This window comes from Phycodurus eques, chromosome 10, assembly GCF_024500275.1.
Source record: "Phycodurus eques isolate BA_2022a chromosome 10, UOR_Pequ_1.1, whole genome shotgun sequence".
NCBI classification, from domain to species: Eukaryota; Metazoa; Chordata; class Actinopteri; order Syngnathiformes; family Syngnathidae; genus Phycodurus; species Phycodurus eques.
Window position 1 is genome coordinate 13,803,071 of NC_084534.1, and position 23,141 is coordinate 13,826,211.

A 23,141-nucleotide genomic window follows, 5' to 3' on the forward strand; every position below is an offset into this window, starting at 1 on the left:
TGACCTTGTGCGAGTCTGTGTAGACAGTAAGATTGCTAACAAGTGTGCATACCTTGCTGCAGGGACTGCATGGCGGCGGTGGGCTGCAGGGGAACCAGGCCTTGTCTCTGGAGGTTGAGGATGTGCTGCTGCTGAAGCTGCTGCATCTGGATCAGCTGTTGCTGGAAGGCCAGCTGCTTGCTGCCGAGCTGCTGCACGCCAGGGGAAGGGGAGAAAGCGAGAGGAAAAAAGAAATTAGCTCGTTCGTCTGTTTTTACTATGATTCTGTAGTAATAATCATATCCAACTTTTTCTTTTTTGGACACAATTTAATGAAAGCAATATTAAGCCAAGACAGATTATATCTGTCATATTATATTTGTACAGTCTTCTTGAGACACAGTGAGATTGGTACATTTTCTGGAAATTATGCCTCTTAAATTGAACAAAACTTCCTCATAAGAGCTCAGTTGAGAGCACATTAAATAACTTACTCTTAATTTGTGACTTTTTGAAACAAATTTGCCAAAAAAAATGATTCATTAATTAATTGATTCATCAACAACTAATTGATTGTCAAATTAATCAACAACTATTTGGTTAATCATTTAGAGACCTTGTTTAACTTTAAATTTTCCACATCCTCAGAATTTCAGCCTCTCAGCAGTAAATATTCTGTCATTTCTGTAGTCTTACATGAAAGCACACTTATTATCTTTTGTGTTGAATCAAAATAAGACATTTGCAAAAACACCTGCTTTTACTTTGGAAACCAATGATCAACATTTTTGCCTATTTTCTTACAGATGTTGCAGATCAAACCAGTAACTGACTCGTAATCAATTTATTATTTTCAGTTTGAAATAAAGTCCTATTTTTCAATAAAGGGTAGGGAATTTAAAAATTATTAATCCAGTTCATCAATTAATTGAAAAAAAATCAACAGATTAATCGATTATTAAAATAATCGTTAGTTGCCGTCCTACATCACTTCTTAGTTTGGTTGTTTTTATTATGTTTTACATTGTTTAGCTTTTGCGGCACGGTGGACGACTGGTAAGAGCGTCAGCCTCACAGTTCTGAGGAGTGGGGTTCAATCCCCGGCCCCGCCTGTGTGCAGTTTGCATGTTCTCCCCGTGTCTGCGTGGGTTTTCTCCGGGCACTCCGGTTTCCTCTCAAATCCCAAAAACATGCATGGTAGTTTAAGTGACAACTCTAAATTACCCGTAGGTGTGACTGTGAGTGCGAATAGTTGTTTGTTTGTATGTTCCCTGCGATTGGCTGGCAACCAGTTCAGTGTGTACCCCGCCTCCTGCCCGATGATAGATGGGATAGGCTCCTGCACGCCCGTGACCCCAGTGAGGAGAAGCGGCTCAGAGAATGGATGGACGCATTGTTTAGCTTTTTTCACTTGAGTGACAATTAAGAACACTAAAAAGTGTGAAACGAATCTGCAATGCAAATCAGTTGTGAAGTAATGTTTTATTGTTTGTATTAACATCAACAGTGATTCACTTATTTTTACACCTCTATGACAGTTACAGTTAAAGAATGTTAAACTGTTACTTAAAAATAACTGTATTTAATAAAAGGGTCACTGATGGTGTAGTGGTACACTCGCCTGACTTTGGTGCAGGCAGCATGGGTTCAGTTCCCACTCAGTGACGGTGTGAATGTGAGTGCGAATGGTTGTCCGTGTCTATATGTGCCCTGTGACTGACTTGGCGACCAGTTCAGGGTGTAGTCTGCCTTTCGCCCGAAGTCAGCTGGGATAAGCTCTAGCGTCCCGTGACCCTAACCGGGATAAGCGGTGTTGAAAATGGATGGATGGATGGATGGATGGATTTAATAAAAGGTTTTATGATAAACTGTTAGGAAGGAGTTTCCATTGTAGTAGTAATCCTCAGACAAATTTTCAACTTCTGACAAATTGTAATGTTAGCAGAAAATACTTAAAATGAAGCATTTAAATTTTCTCTGCAGCTAATATCTTCTCTCAAATAAACAAAAACAAGTTTAGTAAAATAAGGGTCTAATGTAGTTGTTAATAGGAATCTAATAACTGTATATTTGGCATAAACCACTGGTACAGTATGTAGTGGTACATGCAGCTGCCATTCGTAGATATAATCGTCGTAGATATAATTCCAGGCTTGTGCCCCAATACCCAGTCACTGCTGGTCCCAGGCCCAGAAATGGGTGGGTTGCGCCAGGAAGGGCTTCCGCCGTAAAAACTCATGAGTTACTCGCTGTGGGGACGCCTGATGGGAAAAGCCTAAAGACACAACAACAGTTTATATTTGGCAAAACTGAAAAGATATTCTACATAGAACCAAACCGGCTTTCACACAAACCACATTTTCGTCTACTCCCACATAAAATCATACAATTTCCTGCATTTAAGTTTGGAGCTAAATGTCTCACTTGCAATACGTTGCCTGTGATTTGTTTTCCATTTGTGCAGCAGTTACTTTTTTTCACACCCAATAAATCCAAGTGCAAAGTCACACGTTTAGACCATAGAATGACAGTAAAATCTCATGGCTATCACGATGACGACAAGAAAGGACTGAGAGAAAGGTCTCATGTCACGTCTGTGTGTGTGTGTGTGTATGTGTATGTGTATGGTGATAAATGCCCTCTTTCCTGCTCTCCCAGGCTAGACTAGAGCAGGACTGTGTTGAGTTGTTTGAAGTCCCTGCAGGCCAACCCCAGAGAGATGAGCTTTATCTCTCAGAGATAACTTGTGAGGGGAGGAAAAAAAACGACTCGAGGACCTGCTTATTGTGTGTCCATTAGAGAGAGAGAGAGAGAGAGAGAGAGAGAAAGAGAGAGAGTGTGAGAGAGAGACCGAGGAAGAGAGAGAGAGAGAAAGAGAGAGAGGGAGAGAGAGAGAGAGAGAGAGAGAGAGAGTTGGCTGCATGGAACCCTTTGAACAGGGACCATCTCACAGGAAGGGCAGCTAGGTCATTTCCTTTCAGACTGGAGCCTGGGGAGAGAATGTGTATGTGAATGGCTGCACTAGGTAAGTGAAAGGACAACAGGAAACGTACAATGCTGCGGGCTCAATGGGATTCATACTTGATCATTTAGCCACTATCGGGGGAAAATGTTAGTCTGCTTATCAAAAGCTATGCCCATTGTTTTGGTTAAGCGGATGGAAGTACATGTCCAACACTGTGAAAAAGTTTTCCTTTTCACTAAAAAGGCAACCAGAAAACAGACAAAATAATATTACAAAAGGCAGTATTTACTGTGCGCATCTTACGATACACTTTTGTATATCCAATATATATGTATACAGTGGAACCTCGATAAAACGGACCACGATATAATGGATATTGGATAAAATGGACCGTCGAGACCATTAATGTGGCCAAAAATAGTTTCCATTTATCACTTAGTTCCAGAATTGCCAATTCTGGAACTAAGTTGTTGTTTACTGGTGCTGTGGGTCAATATAGGCAGAGAATGGGAGGACACGTGTTTCTGGGTCATCGAAAGCCTATGCGACGAGATCCACCTAACAGATGTGCCTACTTGGTGGCCATGTTGGATATGGCAACATTTCCACGTGGCTAACATGATGGCAGGAGTTCATCTATTATAGTAGCATATCTAGCATAGTGCTCTGCGCCGCAGAGCGAGCGCTCACATGGCTGTCTGTGGTGTTAATCCAAAGAGGAATACAACACATAATTTGCTGGAGTCTGGAAAATTATATTTTTGGTACAGTAAAATTTTTTGATCATCTATGACAATGGAGTTGGAAGTAGGAAGCACTTATTCTTCACGGCTCATGAAAGCGACTCGCCAGAAAGAGTACTATTAATCAGTTTATTTGAAAAGGGACAATGCAATTTCATAAAACACATGAAGTACACATGGTTAAAAAAGCCAGAATTAGCCAGAAGGCTAGTTTTCATCTGTAGTCCCCTGTACGTCAACAATGTCTACATAAATCATACCACCGGTAAGTTTGGATACATGTAGTAACTTTTCAAGATTCTTTATATGAGAGTAACTTTGTACTGTACTGGGCGTTTTAGGATATGGAAAAAAAGTTAAAAAAAACATCAAGTTTGTACTGTACAGTAATATGGGTGCATATGGTCACAAAAAAATGTATATATATTTATATACACACACACACACACACACACACACACACACACACACACACACAGACGAATATAACATATAGTGAAAAGTACTGAAGAAACATGCGTTGAAGATAATTTCTATGGTTATAAAATTTTGAGACATGGAAAAATGGGAATTCATGAGAGTGCATGGGAATTTGGGGGAATTAAAATTTGCTAAGTTATAGATTATTCCATGAAAGAGATAAAATGCTTTTTTGAGGGGAAAATAGTACATGCAGCATAATGCTGCCTAAACCAACGATTTTATGTAAATTCAGTTGAGGGTCTACCATGTACAGTGAATCTCAGTCACATCCCCTACATGGAGCATCATAGGGGATGTGTCCAAGTTGGAATATTTCCAAAATTCTCTCTCACTAAGCTTCCCATGGAAAGTTTCTGGAAGGTTTCCAGAAATTCACTGACAATTTTACGCCCCTTTGCAATCCTAACTGTGCATGACAGAGTTAATCATTTCTAAGAATTACATACAATTAAGGAAATCCCTCTCCGTGCCCCCCCCCCCCCCCCCCCAAAAAAAAAGGGCTTAAAGTTGCCTCTCTAAAAGCTAATTGCAATGGAACCCACATGGCACACATTTTCATGGTATTGTACACATTATAGCTTTGTAATAAATTGGACAGATGCTAATATTTAGTTCATATATTTGATGTCGGCATTTGTTTTTTCATAAACAAACTTATTCCGCTCTTCTCTTCTCTGTCCAGCCCTACTGCCCCTCGTTTTCTTCTACGTCTATCCATTTCATTTTCACCTTTGCCCCCCTCTGTCCCTCACTCTCTCCTGAGATATGTCCTTCTTTAAAGCGCCCATTGCGTGAGTGCGCGTTCGTGTGTGTGCCTGTGTTCTGTTTACATTAGCTGTGGCTGAGTGGTCAAAGCTAGCGCTGTAACAGGCTGTCAATGTGATTTATGAGCACATCACACACTGCCTGAGCCTGCCAGTCACACAGATGCACACACATACACACACACACACACACACACACACACACACACACGAAATGGACAGTCACCGACAAACACGCACATGCACACATCTCTTGCGATGCTCAGAGTCACTTCATTAAGCTGACTCCTGACCAGTCCCAAATGTGTGCCCACACTCATACCATACACAGGAACACTGACACTTTCATAGTCTTGCAATGCACTACTTCCACGCACAAAAAGCGACAGCAGAAAATGGGGAAAAGGTCAAGAAGTCACAGCCACTTGAGCACAAAACTCTGCAGTGATTAAAGGTTTTACCCTCCCTCTGCTTGCACTTTTCTTCCTCCTACTGTCTTCTTGTTAGCTTTTAAAAATTCCTCTTCCGCATGTATGCCATGATCTGAGAATCAGTGCTGTTACATAACATTGATTGCTTAATAGACATAAACCTCACAACCTATGGAAATACCCTGTTTTAATGTCTGGAAGCAGATAATTGTAGCAAAGACATGTTGCTTGAAACATTTACCACAGTGCAAGCTTCATGCAGATCCGCAGGGAGCCAAATTCCCCCAAGTAAGTGTTTGTGCAGTGACCCACCACATATCAGCCGTCTATGTGTAGTTGTTTGACCAGTGATTGCACTTGTCTAGTTGTTACAGGACAACAAAAAAACCTGAAAACTGGGACAGCGGCAGACAGGAGGGGGAGAAAGGGTGAGCGATTCAGATCCGTCTCCAACATGGCAGGAGAAACACAACTGCTTTGCTTTGGTCACGCTCGACGTGGTTGGCTGCTGTTGGTGAGGGTGTGCTGGTTCGGGCCCTCTGGGAGACGAGTCGGAATGTAGGACATGTCTCCTTGTGCTTTTGGCAAAAAGTCTCAGGTTAATTGATGACTCATTGCTGCTTGTTCCTTTTTCGTGAATTAACAAGTTTAGGGGCAGCTCGGTGCTTTGCATGCTGTCTCACAGTTTTGAGGTTGGGGTTTGAATCTGGGCTCTGCCTTCCTGTCTGGACTTTGCATGTTTTCCCCATGCTTGTGTGGGGTTTTCTCCTGGTACGCTTTATTTAAAAAACCTGCCTTCCTGTCTGGAGTGTAATACTCGAAATTGTCAATAGCCATGAATGTGATCGTGAATGGCTGTCTTTTATGTGATTGCCTGGCAACCGGTCCATGGTGTACTCCGCCTCTCGCCCAAAGTCAGTCAAGAGAGGCTCTAATTAAGCAGTATACAAAATGGATGGATAGCAAGTTCAGTGGATGCTTTTAAGTCAACACAATCAGTTGAAATATGATGGTCAGTATCTTGATTTAATCTAATTGTTTCGATAATCACAAAATTTTAGGAATCATAAAACATTTTGCATTATTTAATGTACAGGCAAAATTTTTCTTTATGTGTAAAAATTCACAGCTGCTAACAGTCAAACCTGAGAACACTAAAATGTTTTCATGGTTTCATTATGTTTTTCCTGTTTGCCATCGCTGGTACACTTCTGGTATGTGGTATATGGAATAGTATCACAAAAAAAAAAAAAAAAAATACAAAAATACAAAAATAAAAAGCTTTGAGGATATGCAGTATGTTCCAACAGTTCAGGCTAAGAATTTTTGCATGGATGTATCGTACCTCTCAAAAATGTTTGGAACCCTCATTTTTTAGCAAATTGTTAGACCTGCAAAAGTGGACAGAAAGAGAAGGACAACGAGTCCAGCACACGTGTGTCCACAAGTTAGGACAATCTCGTTGCAGTGAGAAGATTCCTATTTGATTGGGCTTTGATGAGATCCTCAGAAGTGATTTGCAGCTGTGGTTTAACCAGTGCGTTTGTCTTTATCTTGACACACAAAAAAAGAAAGAGAAAGCAGGAGAGGCCTCCAGCGCTTGGCGAGGTTAATTGACAATTAAAAGAGAGGAAGACCCCTCCTACGTAGAGATCTCACCTCAGGCCCACAGTTGAAGGCATGTAAATGAGGGCTTTGGCAAGGTAGCGAATGGCTTGGAAGTGCACTCCCACACTGCTTCAACATGGCAGGCTTGTGGAGAAAATGACAGTGTGCGCTCACTAATGCTTGTCTCGAGATGAGCTGACCACAAACCACAAAGGAAGACGAGGAAAGAAGAAGACGGCCAACATATGTATCACACATTCAATACTTTGGACACTTGATGGATTTTTTTTTTCTTCCTTCTAGGAGCTCTCATGTCAGCCACATTTTTATGCATTTAAGAGCACTTGTAAATTTCAAAGTGTACTTGATCTAAATGAGTGTGTACTTTATGTTCACCTCTTTTGCTGCTTGCTTTCCAGCTTGCTGCTGCTGCTGCTGCTGCTGCTGTTGCTGCTGCTGTTGTTGCTGCTGCTGCTGAGTCAGAAGCTGCAGATGCAACTGCTCCTGCTGTTTCTTGTAGTACTCCTGTAGCTGCAGGGAGGTGAAGAGGAGATGTATGAGCGAATCAAAACTTTGTATCAAACCTCAACGACGAGGCCGAGGTGGCCTTCCTTAATTGTTGTGGCAGCGTGTGGTCCATTGACAAACCGCACACAACAAGCCATGGCAGGCTATTGAAGAATATTATGGAGCGACTATAAAGTAATTTATGTTGACTTGTATCAAGGCAATTATGTATGTCAAAGCAATGGGAAGCAATTAAACACTGCATCCAAGGATCTGACTGTGACCGAAAATGCACCGGCACACACTCCACCGTGAGGGAAAAATGACATGAGTGGGGCAGATGTCTTTCATTCTTTCCATACATCCAGAGGCTCTATAACACTGAGCTGGACCACATCCCTGCGAGGGAATTACACACAGATAGTCATTATCTACACCATTTATTCATGAGATCACCGCAGGGGGCTGTAGTCGATCCCAGCTGACACTGAGTGAGAGCCCCTAGTAAGACTGCACCACATGTTTACTTAAGCACTGTACTTCAGGTTGCTATATGTACTTCCATTCTACTGTTGTGTAACTAGAGGGGAAATATGGAGTGTCACTACAGCTGCTCACTGAAGTAATTAAGTTGACAGAGTTCTTTGAACTTGGAAACTATTTGGACAATCACTACATGTTTGTGGCTAGTACATAATGCAAGAAAAAACATAATAGGGAGAGTTTCCCATTTGTGGCATTAAAAAAGTGTAACACCTTAAAGTCAAAGTTAATTCATTTAGTAGTAACCTTATATGAGCGGGACAATTTGCTTGTGCATGAGAATTATCACTGCTTAACCACTAACATAATTCAAGGTGACTACCCTATGCATAAATCCATCCATTTATTGTACAGGACAAAATCAAAGTGGCTAAAACACAATGATAGCAAAGTCATTAAAATGGGAAATCAAATTATCACGCAGTCCGTTGAAAACATCCAGATGACACTGAGTGGGAATTGAGCCCACGCCAGCTGCACAAAAGTCAGCTCTGTGAACCACTACACCATCACATGCCCCTCTCCGCTGGGACTATTCTTTCATCTAAACGCACAACACAACGCAAACACCCGAGCAGTGTCTCCTGTGACTGACCACAGCCTGCGTTTGTGTTAGTAATCATTCATTTAGGCAGGCAGCTCCATTAGGATTGCAATCTCGCACACATGACGAGCAACGCAGGCAGGGAAACTCTGACCACAGTGTGTGCATAAGTGTGCATGTGTGCAGGGGAGGTTATCCACTTGAGATGTGTGTGTGCCTCTGCAGTTTGTCTTTGTTTTATGGTGCATCAAATGTTCAAAGAGGCTTCTCAGAAGAGAATGACTTCACAGAGCAGCAGTTGCTGCAGTCTCTCATCCATCTGACCTGAGAGCGAGTCGACTAGACATCAGTGAACATCCTAACTGAGCAGTAAAATGCTCCTGCTCCCTTTGTGCAATACGCCATTTTACATTTCCAGCTTGAATCTTATCCTGGCCATAGCTTGAATTTTGCATATTTTACTTTGCATTTCAACAATGACGTACTTTCTTATCTTAAATTTGTTTTAATGGAAGACGCAGTCCTTTTTTTGGGCTTTCTTTCTTTCCCATCTGCCTTTCCTCTTTTTTATTGTTCCTTAGGCGGCGTTAATATCTCTTTTCTGGCTCACTACTCCTGATCCCCGCCTTCGTCACACATGCAAATGCATATGCAAGCACACACACGCACACTCGGCTGCAGAGTGGTGAGTTGGGGGAATAATTAAGTGATAATTAAGGTCTTTTAATGATTTGATTCAGTGGCTCTGTGCATTAAGAGTATGGAAGTGAGGCACTCACCTCTTCAGCCTATTACCATGACCTTGCCTTTGTGAACAAACCAGCAAGGAAAGGCAGAGCAGTTGTAGCGCAAGTAAAAGTTAGAGGAACCTTAAAGGTTAATTTACACACATATTCACACAAATATTACGTGGTACTGGACCGTAAACTTTCCTTAGACTCTTATACAATGCTGTATTGCCATGGGGTTATGAAATGTAATGCTCTGCTGAGTGATATGTCAGCTGATGGTTTCTTTCTCTGTGTATGTGTGTGTCTGTGTCAGTTTGTGTAAAAGTGCTGGCTTGCAGATGCTGACTCGAAGTCCATACTCTGGTTAATTAACGGGGAGAATTACATTAAACTCAGTGGTTTTAATAGTCTGACTTTCCCGTCGTAGAGGCGGTGAGAAGGTTCTCAGCAGTCCTTATGTTCATAAAGCATGTGATTTTGCAGATGTCCTTTGTGATATACGTTATTACATTTTTCATTTTTAATTCCTCTGCTGAAAATGATGCAGCTATAGACAAACTACGGTGAATGACCCTATAAGGTTATAAAATAACTTTCCAAAAATGACCAAAGGTTTATTAAAAAAATATGCCTTAAAATCATAAACATCGTCAGCAAAACTCGGCGATCATCTAGTGAATTTATTCATGTGTGCTTTGTAATTTTTTTTTTATGATACCACGACTGAAGTGTACATGTGATGACGGAGAAGAAAAGTATGATGATGACCATAGAACCAGACTTATTGTGACCTAGCAACACAAGTCTTACTTGCTGTGTCATGGCTGCTCAGCCCATTATTGCTAGTGACAAAAGTGTATAAGAACTGTGAAGAGACTCATACGCAAAGCCCAAGTGTCAAACATACGGCCCGCGGGCCAAAACCAGGCCGCTAGGGGGTACAATCCGGCCCGCTGGATGAATTTGAAAGTGAAAAATACTAATGACATTGTGGGGGTGTTTGGGATAAAGAATCATTTTGAAAATCATTATGATCCTGTAAAAAACGGAATGTAATAATTCATTGGTCTTCATAATTGATTCAATTTTAAAGTGCAATACAAAATTTTTCAGTTCCAAATACCTTAGACTTAAAGTTCTGTGCCTTAAAATACAATCACTGTGATCAGTTATTATGCACAAATTGTAGATGACAAACTGAAGGAAATCTGAGGTTGTTTTTTCATCCATCCATTTTCTGAGCCGCTTCTCCTCACTAGGGTCGCGGGCGTGCTGGAGCCTATCCCAGCTGTCATCGGGCAGGAGGCGGGGTACACGCTGAACTGGTTGCCAGCCAATCGCAGGGCACATAGAAACAAACAACCATTCGCACTCACAGTCATGCCTATGGGCAATTTAGAGTCTCCAATTAATGCATGTTTTTGGGATGTGGGAGAAAACCGGAGTGTCCGGAGAAAACCCACGCAGGCACGGGGAGTACATGCAAACTCCACAGAGGCGGGGCCGGGGATTGAACCCGGGTCCTCAGAACTGTGAGGCTGATGCTCTAACCAGTCGTCCACCGTGCCGCCAGGTTGTTTTTTAAAATGATAAAAATAATTCATCCATCAATCCATTTTCTGAACTGCTTATCCTCAGTAAATATAATAAAAAAAATTCCTCATGTATTTGATTTGTTTAGCATTCAAAAAAAGGTAAAAACTTGTTGTTGTTTTTTTTTATCAGGTACGGTAAGATTGCAATGGTCCTGTGCCTTTGAAATCAAATTCGGCTTTATGTGGCCCCTAAACAACAATGAATTTAACATCCTTGCTCTAAGCACATGCAGAAATCTTCTTCTGCAAGTTTATCACTACCATTTATTGTTTTAAGGTTATCCAGTAGAGCAGTTTATTCATTTTATTTTTACACTTGAATGAATGACAGCTAAGAATGTTAAAGAATGTAATGGCTTAAGTCAACTGGCCTTCAGTAAAAGCCTTTCCACTCCCAAAAACACTCTGCCTCTTTCATATTTAAACAAAAGGGTGATATATATTTTATTTAACTGTAATTTTATAGTTTCATTACATAACACGTAATGATTTTTGTACACTTGTGTGACAGTTATGAATGTAAGCATCCATCCATCCATTTTCTGTACCGCTTATCCTCACTAGTGTCACGGACGTGCTGGAGCCTATCCCAGCTATCATTGAGCAGGAGGCGGGGTACACCCTGAACTGGTTGCCAGCCAATCGCAGGGCACATACAAACAAACAACCATTCGCACTCACATACACACCTATGGGGAATTTAGAGTTGTCAATTAACCTACGATGCATGTTTTTGGGATGTGGGAGGAAACCGGAATGCCCGGAGAAAACCCACGCAGGCACGGGGAAAACATGCAAACTCCACACAGGCGGGGCCGGGGATTGAACCCCGCTCCTCAGAACTGTGAGGCAGACGCTCTAACCAGTCACCGTGCCGCTCCACCTGAATGTAAGCATGTTAATTGAAACTTTGCCTATTTAATTGATCAAAGGCTTTAAGATGGCATCAGTTTGACTCTGGGACATATTTCTACTTTTTCATTCTTTGGAGGTCCTACTGTACCGATTGTATGTTGCTCTTTGGTAAAAATACTTCTCAGTTACAACTCTTTGAAAATCTTTACAGCAATTGTATTTCATTTATGTAGGCAAAAAAGTCGCATCTTGTGTCTAAACATTTGACAGATCTTTTGCAGATGAGCAGTGTTTATTTGTTTGTTGGCTGTTGGCATGGCAACACTGAATACATGAAGCCTTCCTAAAACACTGTGAGTGATTAGTGCATGTGTGTGCCTACAAGTGCGGTCATGTCCAGTTATGATAACAATAATGCACAATAGTAATAATGCTAAACAGGAGGAACTTTTAAAAAATGTGTGCATGAGTCAGAATGTTTGCCTTTGGTTACCTTCAATGATCTCACAGAATTAAATGAGATACAGTCACACCCAATTTGTGTCATCACACATTGAGACATCAGACACATCTAAACATGTTGGTGTGGGAGTGAGTCCATTCAGACACACTAGCACAACACTAGTGTGTGTGTGTGTGTGTGTGTTTGCTTAGGCACATGTGTTTCACCTGCTGAAGCATGAGAGCCTGCTGTTGCTGCAGCAGAGCCTGGAGCTGAGGGGGTGACAGGATCTGTTGCATCTGCTGTGGAGTGATCATCTGGGGGCTCATCATAGCCATGGATACAGGGACCTGGGTAAAGCACAGGAATACAAACACATTTGAATCTTTACTTACTCTTTACATTTTTATGTGTGAAAAGACTCATCCACAATCCTTATTTATTTTCCCTCTTGGGATAAATAAAGTATCTACAGGTATGTATCTGTCTGTCTGTCTGTCTGTCTTATCTATGCCCAAATTGCATACATTTTTAACTAGGTTTTTCAATGACTGTTTTAACGGTAATGTAATAAATAGCACAAAAAACAGAAACTATTCATAATAAAACCTTACAACTGAAATACAATTTCTAACTTGAGTGGCCACTTGTTGTTAAGCGGAGTTCACAGGGCTCAACCGGAACATCCCCATATAGGAACTACGTAAACCTATTGCCTATGCTATTCAGAGAGTCAGCCAAAACCAAGACTATAAAGGTCTCTAAGGTTTATTTATACACAGTAATCTGACAGGTGAATCAGCAATTATTAAATTTAAAATAAATATTTTAAACTGAGAATGAAAAAACAGGAATGGTTAGTTAGATCGACATCACAGAAAGACTAATAAAAACACCACTTTACACATATTTTGTTGGCACTTTCCTCCACTGCACTGCCATTGTTGAAAATAATTGAGGCAATTTATGGGACAGCAGCCGATATACAAGCTCTGATAGGCAATCTTCATCTAAAAAATAATAAATAAATCTTATCTCCCTCCATAAACACATGATTATGGTTGCCTGCGATTTACTTCCCACATATTCCAGGCTGGCTAAGGAAAGACATAAAACAACATCTCAGCTGTCACCATGAGATAGATGTCTATCTCAACAAAGCAAGCGGCAGGCAAAGACAGCAAAGACGAAAAGCCTTGTGCATACACTGTACACAGAGATAGGCAGAGTTGCTAATCTGATTACAGACAACATAACTGAAAGCAAACGAATCACACAATTCAGACAGACATAAGGACTGGGCATGTTTGCCAAATTAATGTGTGTTAAAAAAGATTTGCATATTAAATGAATAGACAAATGATAGAGTGAAACAATTAAGGTAAATAAAGACAAAGAAAATGACACATATTTAGTGAGACTCACAGTGAGAGTATGACTCCCAGAGTGGATATATTGTCTCTCCTAACAGGCTGAGGGATGACTCGTGTTTCCTTCGCTGCCTACACATCAATAAACTATACTGCCTTCACAATACAAATAATCCTGCCTCTTACGCAGTGGTGGCACTTTAATAGAGAAATACAAGCATGAGTTATCACCACGCAAATTGGCCATTTATCTACATCCACTCCGCGTAGAATTATTTGTCACCATCATGGTCGAGCTCTGTCTGAATGGTGGAGAAGTTTGAAGAGCTGCTTTGAATTTTTAAAATAATTTTTAATAATAATAATAATAATGGAATCATAACACTATGTGCCGCCACAAAATGAGATGTGGCATTACAGTTAAGACAGTGATTTGACCTTTTTTTTTTTTTTTTTTTTTTTTAATGTTTGTACATTGAACCCCTTCCAGTGATTAACTTCTTCTTACACTTGCATGACAGGCAATAATATTGAAACGTTGCCTGTACAATTAATAAAGGTAGCAGCAGTTTGACCCTTGAACAGATTATTTATACTGCCATTATTTTCTATGAAAGAAATAGGTTTTGAAAGTGTTTTATGCACGTAATGTTCACTCTTTTTCATTTGAGAAGTCAATGAGTTCTGGCAATAAAGACGCTAAAGACATGGTCAAGTTCATTTTGAGGGCCTGCATATTTGACTAAAACATCGATTTGTCTTGTGTATTGATAATATCGATATTTCATTCTTGTTGGTTTCTTGTTCTTGTACTGTGACATGCTGAGCTTTACTAAACATGCAACAAGCATGGATTTGTAGAGCAATGTGAGAAGGATGTGAAAAGTAGGAGCTGGCTCAATTAAGGGTGAAGATGAAGAAGCTGTGTTACAAAATATGTGATGAGCTCAGGGACAGTTGGCATTAATGATAAAGTGGAGCGAGGGAGGGTGGCGTTGTGGCAGTTGGTAAAAGGAAAAGGCACAAGAGAGGACACGAGAGGTGCTGAGCAAGGTGGGAGCGATATTGGCCGCCCCTTGGCATCATGCCAGCGTGCCCCCTCAGCAGCGCCTTGTCATTCTAGGCTGCCAAATGAAAAGCTGTAATTAATTGCTCTTGTGCATCCCATTCTTCCACGCTGACAACTCCTATGTTCTATTTTATACACACTGCCATTGACATTTTCAAGTCTGAGGCATCATAATTATTGGAGTTATAGCACCTTTCCACATGTCGGCTAATGCCCCGCATGAGCGCAAGTGCTGATATATGGAACTTATGTGTGAGGAACTACTGAATGCTGAATGTGTTTGTGTGTGTGTGTGTGTCTGTGTGAGACAACCAGAATGGTGATTTAGTTCAGGTTTGATGCCATTAATTGGCCCTATAATCTAATATCACAAAGCGTGGTGATTACGGGGCACGCGATGCCACCGCCATACGACACCGCCAGGCAGTAAGCGACGACGCAAAACAAAAGCCCTGCCATTAATGATTTGACGGGCCAGGACAAAAGCGCCTCACAATGCAGAATTATATTTTCATTCGGCTTTGTCTCTCCCTGTGAATGATTTCTCCCCTTTCATTGGGCTGTTGAATAGGGGGAGGCTGAAAAGCTGGGTGATTTGAAGTCAGCCATTTATTAAATGCATTTAATTTTTTTTCGCTTCTGTCGCCCCCCTTTTTTCTTGTTGCATGTTAATTTAAAAGAGGGAGATGTGTGTGTAGATTAGTGCCAGAAAGGTGGGGCTTGGGTGGCAGAGGGAGAAAAGGAGGAGGTCATTGTGGAAAAATTACGAAATCCCTAATAAAAAGAGTAAAATGAAATGTGGCCACCAGGTTCTGGATGAAGAAAGTGTCACCTCGCCATTTTTATCTTGATGTTTTATTATTGAGATTTTAGGGAAAAGATTTTTGTGCCAATGGAAAATTCCAATCACATGACTGTCCAACCAGATATACTGTAATGCATCTACCATATCTCATTGAGATAAAATAATATCATACCCTAACCTAACACGTTTCTCCTTTCATTAACATGCAGGAATCAGTCATAATGTACGTGCACGCACCCCCTTGCGCAGGAGCACACTGCTGAGGGCCTGGTGGCTGACAGAGGTCAACCCCTGCCATCGAGAGCGGGAGCTGGGGGAGGAATGGAGGGAGGGATGGAGAGGAGATGCAAGAGACAGCCTTGTCGTTTACAGAGAGTGGAGGAGTAATTAGAGGGGTTGTTTGAAGAGGGAGTTTAACTGATTAACAAAGGAAGAGAGGGAGCGTCTGAAAGATGGGAAATAGAGGGAGGAGAAAGGCAGCGAGTCCCCAGAGGAAAGGGGAGAGAGGAGAAAGGGGGATCTAACTTGCATTTCAATGAGGGATCCATCCCTCTCTCCTCTTCTCCCTTGATGACTTTTCATTCAAACCAGAATGAGGGAAAGCCCCACTTTCCATTTCGGATAAAACCTCAGGAAGATGGTGAGGAGGAGTATCTGATATTAAACCAGTGCCTTGGAGATGGACAAGGCTCCATGTTTATACGATATACAGAAAGGCTGCTTAAATGACTGCATCATCTCCAAGGGAGGACTGAACTTTGGATGCCTTCTTCACCTTTCATCTAATCGCGGTCTCTTGTATTATCAAACACTCAAAGCTCAACTCTCTCAAATGAGTGCATAGCAGTTCAATCAAATTCTACATTCATGAGACAAGCAGATAGACTTCATGGACATGAGTGTGGAGAACATCGAGCCATCCATTTTCTACGACTATGGGTGAGCTGCAGCTTATGCCAGCTGGCTTTGGCCAACAGGGTAAAGGGTGCGCCCACGCAGGGCAAATACAGGATAGACAAACAACCAATCATGCTCACATTCACACCTATGTGACAATATAGTCTCCACTTAATCTATGTACAAAGTATGTTTTTTGGAATGTAGGACAAAGCAGGAGTTCCCAGTGAAAAACAAAGCAAACATGGGGACAACACGCAAACTCAATACACAGTGGTTCGAGTCGAGATTTTAAACCTGTCTGACACCTCCATGTTGCATGTAGAAACATCCATCCATCCATTTTCTATACCGTTCATCCTGTTCATGGTCGCCGGTGAGCAGGAGTCTCTCCCAGCTGACTGAGCGAAAGGCAGACTACACCCTGGATTTATCGCAAGTCAGTCGCAGGGCACTTATAAAGACTGACAACTATTCATTCTGACATTCACACCGTCACCGAACGTGAACTGAACCTCTGCTGCCTGCACCGAAGTGTGGTACGCAATAATTCAATCAATTAGAGGTTGGCCTAAATCTCTTATTTCCCACTCCTGCTGAAACCTTTTTCAATAACTTTATGCTTCCAACTTTATGGGAAATATTTAGGCAAGACCCTTTTCTGTTTCCGCAAAGCAAGGTGTAGAAAGACATGGTTGAGGGACTTTGGTGTGGAAGAACTTGAATGTTCCTTTGGAATAATGCACAAATATTTGGAGACACATTCTAAATCTTGAGTATAAAGAGTAGAAGCTGTTATAACTGCAAAAAGAATATTTGATCCACAGGCAAATCTGAGTCAAGCCCAAACTGGCACCCATATGTGTCCGTCTGTGTGTATGTGGAGCTCAGAGCAGAGAAGAAGAGCTGCTGCCATAATCACAATCTAAACAGGCTCTCAGTCTAAATGATGTGCACCTTGCCTCTGGGTCTACGGGGACACACAGGAGAGAGGGATAATTGAAAAAATGACAAGGGAGGAGGAAGAGAAAGGCTGACACACACCTCCTTCCTCTCTTGCTCCCTTGGTAGAAGCCACCACTCCCCTCCCCCAGCAGCACTGTTTATCCCTGTCACTGAGCATTACCACCTCTCCCTGCAGGGGCGGACTGGGGGAAAAAGTGGCCCGAGAGTCATGGACAGACCGGCCCAGTTCATGCACGCCGTGGGGAGACAGCCAGCCGGCAACACAAATCTCATGTAGCCCGATAATTTAAAAAAAAAAAATAATAATAATAATAAAAATAATATTCAATGAATTTGAAGAGCTTTTAGGCCAGAATTTATGGAGTACCGGTTGTTAATAACCTGAAAAACCTCAAATGAAAAACAAGCACTACCATCTACCCACCCAGGAGAATTAAGTCATAAGGTGTGAGTACACAGCTCATTCACTCATTGTATCTCATTTAGATTTCCCTCCTTTTACTGGTCGTAGAACTAACGCAAGGTACATGGAACCAGCATGACACTACAGTATATAAAGTACTCACTATTGTGTTGCTTTTAAATGGAGGAGGCCGAGTTGAAGTGGTTGATGTAGATTAGTGCTTCTCAAATGTTTCGCACAAAGTACTGCTGGGGGCCAGGCTCACCGCGGCTTGTGCTCGCAACGGACTCCTGTGTGGCGGTAGCCAAACTCAAACGATTGCCAAATAACTATTTTCTTATGTGTGGGCGCCACCTCTTCGAGGGATTTCTTTTTTTTTTCTTTTTTTTTTTTTTTTTTATCTCTCAACTTCTCAGCAGCACCTTTTCATATCTAAAATTTTTTTTTTCTTGTCCATCTTAACTCTGGTCCAGCTGGCTATCTAGCTACAGGTTCTAGTACCGTTAGCTGAAGAGTGATTGACAGGTGACAGTCAGTTGCAAATGGGTGGGATATAAACATGTGGCCCTAATTTTTTCAGCATAAACAGAAGTAGGCGAAAACAGGTACGTACAGTATAGCCTATCACGACAATGAGCCCACAAGTCACTTTTTTTTCCTCCTTTCGGTTTGATTTACTTTTTCGTCTTGTGGCAGGGCAGGCCCACCGGCCCATCGGCCCACTGGGGTTATTCCCGGTCTCCCCGTCCGCCGGTCCGCCCCTGTTTCCTTGGAAGAGTCGCCAGCCTTTCTGTTACTCTCCCTGTCACACACAAACCTTGATGTGCCTGAAAACTTGACACGTTTATAAAACATGGAAACTTTTGTTGTTTGCATGCAAGGATGACCCTCCTCTGCCACTGAAGGTACTCGCAGGGGGGCTCCTCCATTCCAAATAAAGTCTCCACCGCACTTGGACAGAGGTGGTGTGTGGTGAAGCCTCATGTTTCTTCTTGAACTTGGACTTGTTTGTACAAAACCTATCCTTCCCCAGGTAAACAACCTGTCTCTTCCTCTTGCCAAGTAATAAGAGGAGGGCGTGGAGGGGGTGGGAGGGTTTTCGAGAGCAAGTGGGCTCTACAAGAGAGGACTGAAGTAGAAAGGCGATGAGGAATGAAAAAAAAAAAGTAAGTGAAGGAGTCCCTACTGTGTAAAGAGTATTTGGAGCTCAGGGTCACGCCACTACTGGAATTAAAAGGGCTTCCATTGTGTGCAGTGAGTACCCCTACTCACTAATCCACAGTGGGTCCAGGGGCCACATTAGCCTGGGGGGACTGACAAGCAAGGTAAAGCTGAGCAAAATTGGGAATGCTCTGATCATCTCAACTCCTCGGATACCATTTTTTTATTTCCCTCAGGAAGGCACAAACAACTCACACTGGCATGTAGCAAAATAAATCAGTCCCAAAAGAGGATTCCGTTTAATGAACATCTTTGACATTGTGTCAAAGTCATAGTTCAAACAGCATAAAATTGTGCATTCTATGTAACTGACAGCACTGGGGATTTTAAGACAAATAAACTGTTTAAAAGCTGGAACAATTGAATTATCTAAAGAATGCATTACTGGAGACCAGAAAAAGTGGCTGTTCTTCCAGGTTCAGGAAAAGTTTACATTTTTTAGATAGTTTTCATGGAGAATATAAATATAAATATGCAATATTTGTTTGAACTTGTTACACTATGGTTCGATGTTAAATATCATCCATACAATATTGCCACATTTCAACTTCCAATTTGTTAGAAAGACTTGTTGAAGTTGAGTCAACATTCACTGAATGGAGCGAACATGCAAAGGGAGACGAGTCTTTTTACATTAAGAATACACACAGCTGACTTTGCGGTGATTATTTCACCCTTCTCTCTCCATTTTTTTACCAAGCAGCCAGGACAGAGACTCGTACAGAGGCTACAGCTGTGCTGTTATTTTCTGTTCTACGGTCATCATAAGAGTTTTGTTCTTTCCCATCACAGCCACAGGTGGCGTTAGTCTTGTATGCATGATAACGCTTCAACCCTGAGTTTGAGAGCAACTTTCAATTTGGTCGGTTTCCATATTGTACGACCTAAAGGATGTTTCATGTTGGCGGCTCAGCTATACTTCTTCTGAAATGGCATGTTGCTCATAGGTGGCAGGCATGTGTTACATGATGATGTGAGTTATTAGTAAGTTTTCACATACTCATCATAAAATATGGCGCATCTGTATATATTAAAGCATACAGAGGTGTGAAAGGCTCTCCATAGGCAGGTCTCCGAGAGCACTGAATAACTTGGTGGCTGAGTGGACCACATGGATGAACAGATGGAGGGCCTGTGAGAGTGAAGAGAAGCAACCCTGGACCGCAGTCTGCTGGGAACACTGTGTCGGTGCTCCACCGGTGTACTGTTCAATGTGGCCATACACATAGACACACACTCATGCCAAATACTCTCCTTGACAGGGCACAGACACAATGGGGGGGGGAAAAAAACAACAACAAAAAGAAACTTCAGAGGACAGTGACAGACTATCAGGTTCAAGTGGAAAATCTACCCACTCTCTCCCCTTGTTCTTCCCCCGACCGTCCATCTAACGCCCCAGTGCCCCAGAATAAAAATGACAACACACTTCCAGAAACACACACGCAAACACACACTCGGGCCACTTGATTGGGAAGTGTGAGGAGTGGCTGTTATTGACCGTATTTCATTATTGATTTCACTCATGTTTCAAATCTCAAAATAAGTTTCACACTCCAGCGGTCACAAGCGGACCCTTCTCTCAAGCCGATCTCAACCTCTTCCCATACCCCCTTCACAAACTGTCAGGACCCCGCGCACCCCCAGCTTTGTTCTATCCCCGCCTGTCTGACACAGACGCACACACATACACACTCTTACAATTCCCTGCACATCAAATGAGAGAAACTGTCGACTAAACACTTCCAGTGAGTAGACAAAAGGAGTGCTTTGGGAAAAACACTTTAAAAGGAAATAATGGAGAAGAGGAGAAGGGCTGCTTGAGTCCCACTCTGCAGGGCAGAGCACTCATCTTTTCACATACTTTTGTTGGTTACAATAAAGACTTTTAAACAATGCATACTTGAGTTTCTCGCATATGTGAAGCAGTTGAAACTAGGAACAACCCAGAAATCAGAAATGGTTTCACTGAAGTAAAATCTTGGTTTTGGATTGACATGGCTCTCTTTCCCTGCAACCTGCTCTGCTGGTGCCAGGCCTCTTCAGAGCGCAGCTAATTAACAAACCTCTAATGAGTCTTTTTACATTTTCTCCTAATTAAACATGCTCCTCAATAATACATGAAAACAGGACACCTCGCTCTTCAATTACACACGTATGGGCCTCCGCCAAGCACGTGCAGTAATCTGTATGTGTGCATGCCAAGTGGCGGCGTGTTAAGTGTGCAAAGCGAGCAGTGCCAAGTGGGTATGCGGTATATGTGCGCGCTGGGAGCCACGCGCCTTATGAGCGTGTGCCAAACGTAGCCATTCTGCACGCGTGGCAGGTCACGGAGCCGTGCATCATGCTGCCTAATCCGCCAGTTGCCACTGTGTCAGCCAATTGGGCTCCCGCCCACTCGTGCCACCAGCAATTAAGATAACTGTGACACTTAAGTCCAACATCAACTACATGATCTGTTTCCGAGGCTGGGAATATTTTCAGGTGGCGCCTCTTTATGCTGACATAATGACTCACTTGCTCACACTCATTTCCGACAATGTTGCACTCTAACATTATAGATGCATCATGCATGAGGGCATCTCGGTTTACATTAGACCCAAAATACATGTACCATAACATAAATTTAGCATTTGAAACTTATTATTTGAGCATGACTAACCACAGTGCTTTAACACACAAAAATTATGCGTCTCAGTGATTTAAAAGGCTTGAATTATGACTAAGAGATTATTAAGAAAGGCCTGCATCCCACTGGCAGCAAGACAAACTCTTACAATGCATTGAATAACTATAAGAATGCATTTTTTTCTATTAATAATTTAATTTGATCATCCTCAAACATGAAATCTCACTATTGTACTTGCAGTGCACGTGCACTTCCACTGGGCACAGCAATTCTTCCTGCATTTGCCCGTACAAGAGACGTAAGCTATTGTCAAGTTTCTCCTGGGTGTGACACAAGACAATGACACACACGCACACACACACGCGCACGCACACACACACACACACATACACATACACACACACACACACACACACACACGGACACACACAGTGGAGTGATAATATCTCACACAACCAGTCAAACACAAAGACCATCTCAGAACAACCAATCATAGAACAGATACAATCTTTGTGAATTTCTTCACTTGCAGTCCAGATCCTCTCTTCCATTACAAATGAAGAAAAAGAAGAAAATATGATGGGGAATGGGTGGGGTGTGGGTGCAGGCAGGTTTAAAGGGGGTTAGTATTAGAGTTGTCAGCAAGAACCATGTTTCAGAGAAGTCAAGACACGAGAAGAAGTCTTCCCCCTCTCTCTGTCCCTCAGAGAGGGGGAGGGGTGTTATCTAATTATCAGGCTCCTAAAGATCTAATTATTGTCTGACACTCATTTGCATGTAAGAGAGCACCCCAGGAAAAACCTGAGGACGGCCATTTTGTGCCTGGCGTGGACCACTGCACCATCCGCCAGACACCTTAAGATGTGGCCTGATTCAATTCAATTTATGGGCCTTCTTCAGGTAAATGTATTATTTGCCAAATGCTATTCAGACAAATTGTGAAGATCATTTACACTGGGGGCACGGTGGGTGACTGGTTAGAGCGTCTGCCTCACAGTTCTGAGGACTGGGGTTCAATTCCCGGCCCCGCCTGTGCGGAGTTTGCATCTTCTCCCCGTGCCTGCGTGGGTTTTCTCCGGGCACTCCGGTTTCCTCCCACATCCCAAAAACATGCATTCGGTTAATTGAAGACTCTAAAATTGCCCGTAGGTGTGAATGTGAGTGCCAATGGTTGTTTGTTTATATGTGCCCTGCGATTGGCTGGCAACCAGTTCAGGGTGTACCCTGCCTCCTGCCCGATGATAGCTGGGATAGGCTCCAGCCATCCCGCTACCCTTGTGAGGATAAGCGGCTCGGAAAATGGATGGATGGATGGATAGATAGTTCAGATGTCATTAACGTAAGCATCAAATTTGCTCAGATGTCTTACAACAACATTATCATACCACAGAATTCTTGAGAGAAGAGACATTTATCTCTTTTTTTTTGGGGGGGGGGGTTGCACCCTACAAACATGGATGTGAGTGAGGAAGACTGGTGCTGCAAAAAGAATGAATGCAAAACCTTCCTTTATTTATTTTGACGGTTTGTCTGTTTACAAGAACCACACCTAAAACGAATCTTAGAAGACAGCTTTTAAATCACAAATTAA

The 23,141-nt window shown here is 42.2% G+C and overlaps 1 protein-coding gene across 4 annotated transcripts in view; it reads right to left on the reverse strand.

The window, feature by feature from the left end:
- The window catches only part of foxp4 (forkhead box P4), a 101,607-nt gene that overhangs the window by 25,522 nt on the left and 52,944 nt on the right, over window positions 1–23,141 (reverse strand). For 3 of the 4 annotated variants that reach the window (XM_061687462.1, XM_061687458.1, XM_061687459.1), the window contains exons 4-6: window positions 12,418–12,540; window positions 7,370–7,504; window positions 53–191 (exon numbers count right to left, since the gene is read on the reverse strand). In XM_061687462.1, coding sequence (XP_061543446.1) covers window positions 53–191; window positions 7,370–7,504; window positions 12,418–12,540 — 397 coding nt within the window. The remainder of the gene's footprint in view (window positions 1–52; window positions 192–7,369; window positions 7,505–12,417; window positions 12,541–23,141) is intronic. The other variant, XM_061687460.1, reaches the window with a different exon arrangement.